The sequence below is a fragment of the Aedes albopictus genome, chromosome 1 (genome assembly GCF_035046485.1).
Source record: "Aedes albopictus strain Foshan chromosome 1, AalbF5, whole genome shotgun sequence".
In the NCBI taxonomy this organism is placed as follows: Eukaryota; Metazoa; Arthropoda; class Insecta; order Diptera; family Culicidae; genus Aedes; species Aedes albopictus.
The window spans coordinates 4,717,323-4,730,260 of NC_085136.1; the positions used below are offsets into that span (position 1 = coordinate 4,717,323).

The following is a 12,938-nucleotide window of genomic DNA, read 5'->3' on the forward strand; positions in this document are numbered from 1 at the left end:
AGTTCCTTGAATTTGGTCAAATCGAAGCAATCCATGGATTTAGACTTTCTTCAGGTTAATGCGATTCAACGCTTGCTTGGTTTGAAATTTTGACCACTCGATTGTCCCACTGTGCGAACCAAGTGTGCAGCATCCGACATATTGCAGAGGTGGGCGATCGTTCATGCACATTTCACCGGCGACGACGTCGCTGCACTGCAGTTTTTCCGCTTCATGCCACCCACCTACACCTACGAAGCGCCTGCTTCGGCTGCTGGATAGAAAGTAGAGATGCCGGCACCAGCAGCATATACCTACCACTTTCAGGTCTTTCCCCATTTTTGTCTGGATCATTTCAGCGGAGGAGGCGGCGACGGGAGCGAACGTACGCGGAATGTGTAGGTGGAGTGTCCCCAACGAGAACGACAACGGCAACGGCATTCACCGTATGCGCCAGTAATGCTCAAGTCGGTTGACAACAGGCCATGACGAGTAGTTTCAGGAGGGATTCCCGGAGCAATCCCTGGAGGAATTCCCGGAGGAATCCCTGGAGAGATTCCCAGAGGAATCCCTGGAGAGATTCCCGGAGGAATCCCTGGAGAGATTCCCGGAGGAATCCCTGGAGAGATTCCCAGAGGAATCCCTGGAGAGATTCCCAGAGGAATCCCTGGAGAGATTCCCGGAGGAATCCCTGGAGAGATTCCCGGAGGAATCCCTGGAGAGATTCCCGGAGGAATCCCTGGAGAGATTCCCGGAGGAATCCCTGGAGAGATTCCCGGAGGAATCCCTGGAGAGATTCCCGGAGGAATCCCTGGAGAGATTCCCGGAGGAATCCCTGGAGAGATTCCCGGAGGAATCCCTGGAGAGATTCCCGGAGGAATCCCTGGAGAGATTCCCGGAGGAATCCCTGGAGAGATTCCCGGAGGAATCCCTGGAGAGATTCCCGGAGGAATCCCTGGAGAGATTCCCGGAGGAATCCCTGGAGAGATTCCCGGAGGAATCCCTGGAGAGATTCCCGGAGGAATCCCTGGAGAGATTCCCGGAGGAATCCCTGGAGAGATTCCCGGAGGAATCCCTGGAGAAATTCCCGGAGGAATCCCTGGAGAGATTCCCGGAGGAATCCCTGGAGAGATTCCCGGAGGAATCCCTGGAGAGATTCCCGGAGGAATCCCTGGAGAGATTCCCGGAGGAATCCCTGGAGAGATTCCCGGAGGAATCCCTGGAGAGCTTCCCAGAGAAATCCCTAGAAAGCTTGCCGGAGGAATTCCTGAAGTTTTAGGAGGAATCCCTGGAGAAATTAACAAAAGAATTTGTGGAGGAATAAAGAATCCCTGGAATTCCTGAGAGGCATTCCGGGAATGCCTGATAGAGATGAGAGAAATTCTTGAGAGGAATTCTGGGGAATTCCTGAGAGGAATTCTGGGGAATTCCTGAGAGGAATTCTGGGGAATTCCTGAGAGGAATTCTGGGGAATTCCTGAGAGGAATTCTGGGGAATTCCTGAGAGGAATTCTGGGGAATTCCTGAGAGGAATTCTGGGGAATTCCTGAGAGAAATTCTGGGGAATTCCTGAGAGAAATTCTGGGGAATTCCTGAGAGGAATTCTGGGGAATTCCTGAGAGGATTTCTGGGGAATTCCTGAGAGGAATTCTGGGGAATTCCTGAGAGGAATTCTGGGGAATTCCTGAGAGGAATTCTGGGGAATTCCTGAGAGGAATTCTGGGGAATTCCTGAGAGGAATTCTGGGGAATTCCTGAGAGGAATTCTGGGGAATTCCTGAGAGGAATTCTGGGGAATTCCTGAGAGGAATTCTGGGGAATTCCTGAGAGGAATTCTGGGGAATTCCTGAGAGGAATTCTGGGGAATTCCTGAGAGGAATTCTGGGGAATTCCTGAGAGGAATTCTGGGGAATTCCTGAGAGGAATTCTGGGGAATCCCTGAGAGGAATTCTGGGGAATTCCTGAGAGGAATTCTGGGGAATTCCTGAGAGGAATTCTGGGGAATTCCTGAGAGGAATTCTGGGGAATTCCTGAGAGGAATTCTGGGGAATTCCTGAGAGGAATTCTGGGGAATTCCTGAGAGGAATTCTGGGGAATCCCTGAGAGGAATTCTGGGGAATTCCTGAGAGGAATTCTGGGGAATTCCTGAGAGGAATTCTGGGGAATCCCTGAGAGGAATTCTGGGGAATTCCTGAGAGGAATTCTGGGGAATTCCTGAAAGGAATTCTGGGGAATTCCTGAGAGGAATTCTTGGGAATTCCTGAGAGGAATTCTGGGGAATTCCAGAGAGGAATTCTGGGGAATTCCAGAGAGAAATTCTGGGGAATTCCAGAGAGGAATTCTGGGGAATTCCAGAGAGGAATTCTGGGGAATTCCAGAGAGGAATTATGGGGAATTCCAGAGAGGAATTCTGGGGAATTCCTGAGAAGAATTCTGGGGAATTCCTGAGAGAAATTCTGGGGAATTCCAGAGAGGAATTCGGGGGAATTCCAGAGAGGAATTCGGGGGAATTCCAGAGAGGAATTCGGGGGAATTCCAGAGAGGAATTCGGGGGAATTCCAGAGAGGAATTCGGGGGAATTCCAGAGAGGAATTCGGGGGAATTCCTAAGAAGAACTCTGGAGAATTCCTGAGAGGAATTCTGGGGAATTCCTGAGAGGAATTCTGGGGAATTCCTGAGAGGAATTCTGGGGAATTCCTGAGAGGAATTCTGGGGAATTCCTGAGAGGAATTCTGGGGAATTCCTGAGAGGAATTCTGGGGAATCCCTGAGAGGAATTCTGGGGAATTCCTGAGAGGAATTCTGGGGAATTCCTGAGAGGAATTCTGGGGAATTCCTGAGAGGAATTCTGGGGAATTCCTGAGAGGAATTCTGGGGAATTCCTGAGAGGAATTCTGGGGAATCCCTGAGAGGAATTCTGGGGAATTCCTGAGAGGAATTCTGGGGAATTCCTGAGAGGAATTCTGGGGAATTCCTGAGAGGAATTCTGGGGAATTCCTGAGAGGAATTCTGGGGAATTCCTGAGAGGAATTCTGGGGAATTCCTGAGAGGAATTCTGGGGAATCCCTGAGAGGAATTCTGGGGAATTCCTGAGAGGAATTCTGGGGAATTCCTGAGAGGAATTCTGGGGAATCCCTGAGAGGAATTCTGGGGAATTCCTGAGAGGAATTCTGGGGAATTCCTGAAAGGAATTCTGGGGAATTCCTGAGAGGAATTCTTGGGAATTCCTGAGAGGAATTCTGGGGAATTCCAGAGAGGAATTCTGGGGAATTCCAGAGAGAAATTCTGGGGAATTCCAGAGAGGAATTCTGGGGAATTCCAGAGAGGAATTCTGGGGAATTCCAGAGAGGAATTATGGGGAATTCCAGAGAGGAATTCTGGGGAATTCCTGAGAAGAATTCTGGGGAATTCCTGAGAGAAATTCTGGGGAATTCCAGAGAGGAATTCGGGGGAATTCCAGAGAGGAATTCGGGGGAATTCCAGAGAGGAATTCGGGGGAATTCCAGAGAGGAATTCGGGGGAATTCCAGAGAGGAATTCGGGGGAATTCCAGAGAGGAATTCGGGGGAATTCCTAAGAAGAACTCTGGAGAATTCCTGAGAGGAATTCTGGGGAATTCCTGAGAGGAATTCTGGGGAATTCCTGAGAGGAATTCTGGGGAATTCCTGAGAGGAATTCTGGGGAATTCCTGAGAGGAATTCTGGGGAATTCCTGAGAGGAATTCTGGGGAATTTCTGAGAGGAATTCTGGGGAATTCCTGAGAGGAATTCTGGGGAATTTCTGAGAGGAATTCTGGGGAATTTCTGAGAGGAATTCTGGGGAATTCCTGAGAGGAATTCTGGGGAATCCCTGAGAGGAATTCTGGGGAATTCCTGAGAGGAATTCTGGGGAATTCCTGAGAGGAATTCTGGGGAATTCCTGAGAGGAATTCTGGGGAATTCCTGAGAGGAATTCTGGGGAATTCCTGAGAGGAATTCTGGGGAATTCCTGAGAGGAATTCTGGGGAATTCCTGAGAGGAATTCTGGGGAATTCCTGAGAGGAATTCTGGGGAATTCCTGAGAGGAATTCTGGGGAATTCCTGAGAGGAATTCTGGGGAATTCCTGAGAGGAATTCTGGGGAATTCCTGGGAGGAATTCTGGGGAATTCCTGAGAGGAATTCTGGGGAATTCCTGAGAGGAATTCTGGGGAATTCCTGAGAGGAATTCTGGGGAATTCCTGAGAGGAATTCTGGGGAATTCCTGAGAGGAATTCTGGGGAATTCCTGAGAGGAATTCTGGGGAATTCCTGAGAGGAATTCTGGGGAATTCCTGAGAGGAATTCTGGGGAATCCCTGAGAGGAATTCTGGGGAATTCCTGAAAGGAATTCTGGGGAATTCCTGAGAGGAATTCTGGGGAATTCCTGAGAGGAATTCTGGGGAATTCCTGAGAGGAATTCTGGGGAATCCCTGAGAGGAATTCTGGGGAATTCCTGAGAGGAATTCTGGGGAATTCCTGAAAGGAATTCTGGGGAATTCCTGAAAGGAATTCTGGGGAATTCCTGAGAGGAATTCTTGGGAATTCCTGAGAGGAATTCTTGGGAATTCCTGAGAGGAATTCTGGGGAATTCCTGAGAGGAATTCTGGGGAATTCCAGAGAGGAATTCTGGAGAATTCCAGAGAGGAAATCTGGGGAATTCCAGAGAGGAATTCTGGGGAATTCCAGAGAGGAATTCTGGGAAATACATGAGAGGGATTCATGAGAGGAATTCTGGGAAATTCATGAGAGGAATTCTGAAGAATTCCTGGGAGGAATTCCGGGGAATTCTTAGCGAATTTTGAAAGGAATTCTGGGGAATTCCTGAGAGAAATACTGGGGAATTTCTGAGAGGAATTCCGGAGAATTCCTGAGAGGAATTCCAGAGAATTCCGGAGAGTTATTTAGAGGAATTCCGGAGAACTCCTGGAAAGAATTCTACCTACTGGTATCGGCAATTGTACACCTCTGGCGGCGGCCTGCGCCGGTGATGTTATGAATTTCAAAAGTGGTTTGTCAGATGGAATTTCTCAGCACTGAACTAGAAACAAAAAAAAAGCGAAGTCGGAAGGTTCATCTTCTTGTCTCCTAGCTGTGCCCTGTGTGGTGTTGGCATGGCATGCTGCTATGCGCCTGCGATAGAAGACCTCTCTAGGAACTGAGAGCGCGACAGACGACGGGAAACATTTTAATGCAATAGGACAGACTACCGTAGCAGCAGCAGGCTGTGATGATGTGACGCGGTGGCAGCAAATTGTCGTCGCCATGGCAAAGGTGGCCACAGGAAGAAGCATTATTATTATTAGTTGTCGGGCGGGCATAAGAATGATCGTTAGGCGGTAAAGGAGCGTCTTGAAAGTTGTGCTTGAGAAGTGCAATATTTGCTCTAATGGAATTACGAATCTCCCCACAATGACATCGCGGGATGAGCGAGGGGGATTGGATTGTTGTCTCTGGAATTCAGCGAAGATGTTAACATTCCCCCATCATCAGACCTATTTAACATTCAAATACCATAAACGAAGAAAAATCAACAAAAAATCGCACTCACCTGACAATTTTTCGCTTGTTGTTGGGATGCAGCCGATCGGCTGTGACTGGATCCACCCGTCGCAGTACGCCATGCAGCAGCGTAGACTCCTGCTGCTCCATCTGATCCGTTGTCATTAGCAGCACTTTTTCCACTTGATCAGGCGCAATCCCACCAGCACTATCTTCCCCACTGATTTCACTTACGAGTCGTTCTTCTTCCATACGCACTTTCTTCTCGATCGGCGCCACCGCCGCCAATTTTGATGCGTTTTCATTCTCAGAATCACTTTTACTTTCTTCCGGCCTACTGCCACCGGCACCGCTGCTGGTGGATGCGCCGGCAGGCGCATCATCATCATCGTCGCCACCACCAGTTACGAGTTTTGGCTTTTTGCCGGGTTCTTCCTCTTCCGACGGGCTGCGGCGGCGACGGATACGTTCCTGGCGGACGCCACTGCCAACCAGAATCTGCCAGAGAACGCTTTCGATGTAGTAGTTTGTTCCGCCTACTATGATGGGCATCCGGTTTTCGGCCAGCAGACGGTCGATCTAGTGGTTGAGTTTTGGGGTTAAGGAATTTTACAGTGAAGTTTGTGGTAAATATTGCTGAAATCTGAAATAGGAAATGGTCTGAAGAAGTTATTTTGCATGATAAATATTTGTCCAACAAACACGAAGCAAATCATGGCAACCTTGGATTGATGACGACATGCAATTCTATTCTAAAGAAAAATCCTAAAAAAAATATGATAAAAACCGAAAGAGGATGTTCCCGGGTAGAAATGCACTTCTGAAAAATAGAACGAGAAATTCGGAATCAGTAATATCTCAAAATTGTTCCTAGAACGAGCAGCAGCAAAATTTCAGAATAGTTATTTATGAAAAGATATCTAGACAGAATACTGAAAGATGTCCTGATTAATCGCTGAGGAAGTACAAAAAACTTTTCAATGTTTGTTGATAATAGTCCAACAAATATTGAAACGATTTTTGTATTTCTGCAACAATTCATTAGAGCATCTAGTACAGTTGAATAGATTTTGATTTTTTGTTTGAATATTATGGAACGAGCTCACCAATGAATATCTTGGCATACAGACATGATAACAATCGATTCATTTGTTCTGTAGCTCCCTTGGTAGCTCCTTATCTTGGAATATCTAGAGAAACTTGGTGAAATATTTTTTAAATACTCCGGAAGAGACATTCGGACGAAATTCTTGAAAACACTTGAACCTCCTAAATCCTATCCTAAAATCAATCCTTAAAATTTAAATATGTTTTGAACAGTATAATTACTTTAGTTTACGAATAAGGTTGATTTAAGAGTGAGGGGAGTTAAGAGAAGCTTTTTGCCAACTCAACAGTGATGGATGAGGATGCCCCTTAGGTAATAACTATAGGCCTTTTCAGGTGACAGGTCCGTGTATGCCACTGTTTACTACTGCCGAACAAAGGCGCAAACGCTGAATTGTCAGTTTCGTAGAAGAACTGTCAAAGACCCCCAAAATCAGCTGATGTTAGACGTCAAATGAAAAGGCCTATTCAAGAGTCTTCAAACACTTGATAAGTTATCGGATCTACAAGCATAACTTGTGGCCTGTCACTGTATTATACAAAAGGTTTATATTCACATAGACTCACGCATCCATATTTCATTTAGCTATGAGTTCAAGGACTGTCGAATACTCCCCAAGAACTCAGTGGAGTATGGACCATCGGATTGTGGAAGCGTAAACAGTGATCTGTAGGAGCATTATGAGTGAATTTCATGCTTACACAGCCTCATGCAAGCTGTCATATTAAGAGTTTGAAGTCTGTTTGAGGATCTCCAAGGACTCCCTTGAGTACAGGTCAGGATCTACTAATGTAATATATCTTAAAAGTCTAGAAGCCTTAAGCCTCCGGGAACGCCTCCGAAACTCCTCTGAAACCCCCTGAAGCTGAAAGGCGGTAAAGCCTCCAATACCCCATAGAACCCCTCTGAAAGTCCCTGAAACACACTGAAACGCCTTGAAACGATTCTGAAAATCCCTCTTCACGTGAAAGTCTGCCAAGGCTCCTAAAAACTCCGGTAACCCCCTCAGAGACCCCATGAAACGTCCTGACATACATTGAAGAACCTCTAACCGTAATCAGTGAAGTATTATGAATCAGATGGTTAGTTCGATGTCTGTTTCGTACAGATAATCGAATCTACAAGCCTAGGTATACTTTGGTAAGAGCTTTACAAAGTAGATACTCATACTACCTTGCTACGGTCTATCAAGTAAGTTCAATGATTGTTAACACTATCCATGACTTCCCTTGAATTAAGAGCATCTACATCTACAAGCGTAATCAGTCTAAAGGTGTTGAAACCCTTCTGAAACTCCTTCCAACGCCTCTGCAATTGTTGGAACGCCTCTGAAACCTCCTGAAATGCCTTAAAGCTCACCTAAAGCTTGTGAAGCCCCTGAAACGCCTCTGAAACCCCCTGAAACACCCTGAAATGCATGGAAACGATTCTAAAACCCTCTTGAAACTTACCCGAAAGTCTATGTTACCCCATAAAATATCAGGGGACTCCCTAATGTTCATGAAACATCGAAGCGAAACAAACCTGAAATCTCTCAAAATCCCCTCTAAAGCCTCTGGGTCCCCTTAAAACTTCTCTGAACCTGAACCTTCTCATAATCTTTCAATTTTTGTGAATTTTAACTTATCTTAGTTCTGCACATAAAAGCTGAATCTAAAAGCTTATAAAACCCCAATAAACCAAAAACCTCTCAAATCTCCACGAAACGCCGTGGAACTCACCTGAAAACCTGTGAACGCAAAACCCCAGGAACCGCTCTGAAGCTCATTGAAACGCCTCTGGAACCCTCTGAAATGCCTTGAGATTAAGCTCTGAAAACCGATGAAAACTTCAGGGAACTACTCTGAAAGTCCCAGAAGCTTCCATGAACCTCAGGGAACCCCTCTACGACCCCCTTAAACACTTATGGAACGCTTTGAAACACATCTGAAACCTCTTAAAACTCCAGGAAGCTCTTCTTAAACACCCTAAAACGAAGTGGAACGATTCTGAAACACTCCCAAAACTCTCCTGAAAGCATGTGAAATCCACAAAGAAAAAATCAGAGAATTTCTCTGGAAACTTCTCGAAATTCCCGAAAGTCTACCTGAGAGGCTGCAAAGCCTAAAACAAAAAGTAAAACCTTTGAAACACATACTTTGAAATGTCCTGCGACGTCAATGCAACCCCCTGAAACGCTCTGAAGCTCACCGAAAAACCTGCAAAACCCCCTTAAATTATCGGGAACCCCTCTGAAACATCTGAAACGCCGGAAAACACCTCTGGAAACCACTTAAAGCTTACCTGTAAGCAAGTGAACCCTCTGAAGTCCTCTGAAACTTCATGAAACGCCTCTGGAATCGCCCTGTAATATCTGAAGTTTACAAAAAGGCTTGTTAACTCCAAAGATCCACAAAAACCGCTGAAACCAGCTGTGTTGCCCTGCAAAGCATTGAAACACCTCTCCAACACTTCTGAAACCTCTCCGAAAAACCAGTGAAGCCCCCTAAAACTTTCGGAAATCCCTCTGATAACTCCTGAAACGCATTGAAACGCCTCTGGAATCCGTCTGAAGCTCATCAGAATGCCTGTGAAGTTCCATAAAACTTCCACAGAATCCTTCTCAAACCCTCTAAGGGCTCTTAAAATCCTCTAGAAACCCTTTGAATCTACGGAAGCACCTTAAAATAAAACCCTTCTGAAGCCCTGTCGAACACCCCTGAAACGTCTTGAGACGCCTCCGCAACTTCCCTGGAACGCACCTGAAAAGCTGTGAAGTCCCATAAAACTCCCAGGAACCGCCTGCAAGGTCCCTTTAATCCTCTTCGCGTCAGTTGAAAAGTTGAAAATCTGCACACCTCGTAAAATCCCCTATGGAACCCTATGAAACATAATGAAACGCCTCCGGAATCCCCCTGCAATCTCCCTGAAGCTTACCAGAAAGTCTGTTCAAAATTCCACAAAGAGCGCTCGGAAACTCATTGAGTCGCAATGCATTGAAACGCTCCTGGAGCACTCCTAAATCCTCTTCTAGAAGCTTACCTCTAAGCTGATGAAGCCTCCTAATATTCCCGGGAATCCTTCTGACAACTCCAGAAATGCCCTGACACGCTTCTGAAACCTGTCTGAAGCTCACCTAAAAGACTGTGATATGCCTTGAATTGAACCGGAACGTTTTGAAACGCCTCTGAAACCCCCTGATGACACGTCTCTTGAACTTCTATCAGACATACAAATGAAACTAGGTTTGTCTAAGAGCTTTACGATTAAGTTTGATACTCACACAACCACAGGTAGCTAAGATCTATCAAATGATGAGTTCAGGAACTATCTTAGGGTCACCACGAATTTAGGATTCATGAATTTGTGATCATTGAATGTATTGAATATCAGTCTTAAAAGTCCCTTGAAGCCCTTCTGAAGTTCCTTGAAACGCCTCTGAAACGCATTACACCTAAAAGTCAGCGAAGGCCCCTGAACCCCCGGGAACCGTTATGAAACTCCATTGAAGTTGACTTGTACTTAAGCCGGTGAGGCCCCATGAAACCTCCTAAAACGCATTGAAATGATTCTGAAACCTCCTTGAAACTCCCATGGAAACCTGTGAAATCCTCTAAAATGTCCGGCAGTCACTGTGAAATCCCCTGAAACACCTTGAAGTTTAATGAAATTCCTCCCAGGAATTCTCCGGAATTTCTCCCAGGAACTCTCCGGAATTCCTCCCAGGAATTCTCCGGAATTCCTCCCAGGAATTCTCCGGAATTCCTCCCAGGAATTCTCCGGAATTCCTCCCAGGAATTCTCCGGAATTCCTCCCAGGAATTCTCCGGAATTCCTCCCAGGAATTCTCCGGAATTCCTCCCAGGAATTCTCCGGAATTCCTCCCAGGAATTCTCCGGAATTCCTCCCAGGAATTCTCCGGAATTCCTCCCAGGAATTCTCCGGAATTCCTCCCAGGAATTCTCCGGAATTCCTCCCAGGAATTCTCCGGAATTCCTCCCAGGAATTCTCCGGAATTCCTCCCAGGAATTCTCCGGAATTCCTCCCAGGAATTCTCCGGAATTCCTCCCAGGAATTCTCCGGAATTCCTCCCAGGAATTCTCCGGAATTCCTCCCAGGAATTCTCCGGAATTCCTCCCAGGAATTCTCCGGAATTCCTCCCAGGAATTCTCCGGAATTCCTCCCAGGAATTCTCCGGAATTCCTCCCAGGAATTCTCCGGAATTCCTCCCAGGAATTCTCCGGAATTCCTCCCAGGAATTCTCCGGAATTCCTCCAAGGAATTCTCCGGAATTCCTCCCAGGAATTCTCCGGAATTCCTCCCAGGAATTCTCCGGAATTCCTCCCAGGAATTCTCCGGAATTCCTCCCAGGAATTCTCCGGAATTCCTCCCAGGAATTCTCCGGAATTCCTCCCAGGAATTCTCCGGAATTCCTCCCAGGAATTCTCCGGAATTCCTCCCAGGAATTCTCCGGAATTCCTCCCAGGAATTCTTCGGAATTCCTACCAGGAATTCTCCGGAATTCCTACCAGGAATTCTCCGGAATTCCTACCAGGAATTCTCCGGAATTCCTACCAGGAATTCTCCGGAATTCCTACCAGGAATTCTCCGGAATTCCTACCAGGAATTCTCCGGAATTCCTACCAGGAATTCTCCGGAATTCCTCCCAGGAATTCTCCGGAATTCCTCTCAGAATTCTCCGGAATTCCTCCCAGGAATTCTCCGGAATTTCTCTCAGGAACTCTCCGGACCTGGCTTGGCTCATGCGCCATTAAGCATTACAGAGCCGAACTTTCAATAAAACTATGTTACTTTGACAAAGATCACTCTTCAGGTGGATTGATCGACTCGTTTCGATCGTTTCCCACCGATGGTTCATAAATAGATCACCGCTCGACATTAAATTAGTCATAAGGAAGCGGATCGGATGATGTCCTTCGCTCTTGTTCTAGCTCCGAGTCCGACCAGACTACAAACGATCTCAGCTTGACACTTAAGGGATCGTAAAATGCAAATTCACGCTTTATGACTACCTACCTACCCATGTCGATTAGATATATGTGGAGCACGGTCGGACCTTTAATGATTGACTTTGAGTATCATTCCTCCCATACCTATACTTACATATGAGTACGTGAGGAGGCTAATGGACTGCTCACGCGGATTTAAACTTCTGCTCGGCTTCACGCCGGGTTTTATATCCGAATCTAGTACGAACTCGTTTGCTTCCTATAGGAACCAATTAGAATTCAAATCAAATCATCCAATTTCCAACAGGAGGCTTCGCTTCCATCTATTTCGATTTCCTTTGCACCGAGTTTTCTATACAAGAAAATTTCCATTGCCTTTTGTACGTATTAAATTCTTAACCCAGAACCGCACCGTGTACCGACTTCCCGCAAAACAATTTACGTCTTTTCTTGAAGTTCTCTTTCGGCTGCCCTTCTTCCCCCTGATTCCGCGCGCGCCCCCTTGGCCTTCTAACGCAGAATTTCAATAAACTCGCGAGCGCGAAACCGCGAGCAAGCGAGCGAATGAGCGAGCCAACGAACGCGGGCAAATGACTTCTGTCAAGGTTATCAAAATTTTAAAATATTCTTACCCATCCAAGTAGCCAAGCCAACCGTCAGTCAGCCAAGCAAAAGCGCCTTCAGAATGAGAATTAGGCAGCGTCCATTTATTACGTAACGCTAAAATCTAGATTTTTCGACCCCCCCCTCCCCCCACCGTAACGCTTTTTTGTATGAAAACCCGAAAATTTTTGTATGGGCCGTAACGCTCGGCCGTACTCCCCCCCCCTCCCCCTAGAGCGTTACGTAATTTAACATGTTGTAATCCGCCGCAAGCCCGAATTCAAATTCTCATACAACAGAGTAAGCCGGGTCAGCAGTCAGTCAGTCAGTGCGCACACTGGAACTCTGGAGAACTCGGTAACTGCGGCGATGTTCTTCGTGAGCAATTATAGCCGCAACAGAGGCACCTGCTGCTCTCCTCAACTCAGCAGCAGCAGTTTGCTCGATCGCAGCAAGCGTCTTTATTTTTGCCAGCCTTTCCGTTCGTGCGATTGAGTTGTTTTGGGTTCTCTTTTTGGGTTGGCTTTCTTATTGGATCATCGCGATTCTCCCATCGAAGAAGATTTTCTTAATTCGCACTTGTATAAGCGAAATGAATCGCACTTCCGCAAACATGGGGGTCCCTACTATTATGTTTGGGTTTTTGATTTCGTTGGGAAAAACGAATTGGATTTTGCGAAAAGTAGGAATACATCCAAACACAGTAGCCCGACTCGAATGATCGAAGTTTATCTCTTGAACGATTGTGTCAGTAGAACGCGGTTACCATGGAAACCTTATAATGTCGA

The 12,938-nt window shown here is 46.4% G+C and overlaps 1 protein-coding gene across 1 annotated transcript in view; it reads right to left on the bottom strand.

Moving 5' to 3' along the window:
• Positions 1-12,938, bottom strand: part of LOC109397824 (tRNA dimethylallyltransferase) — a 523,805-nt gene that overhangs the window by 394,613 nt on the left and 116,254 nt on the right. The window contains exon 3 of the mRNA XM_062843108.1: positions 5,541-6,070. Within this exon, the coding sequence (XP_062699092.1) occupies positions 5,541-6,070 (530 nt within the window). The remainder of the gene's footprint in view (positions 1-5,540; positions 6,071-12,938) is intronic.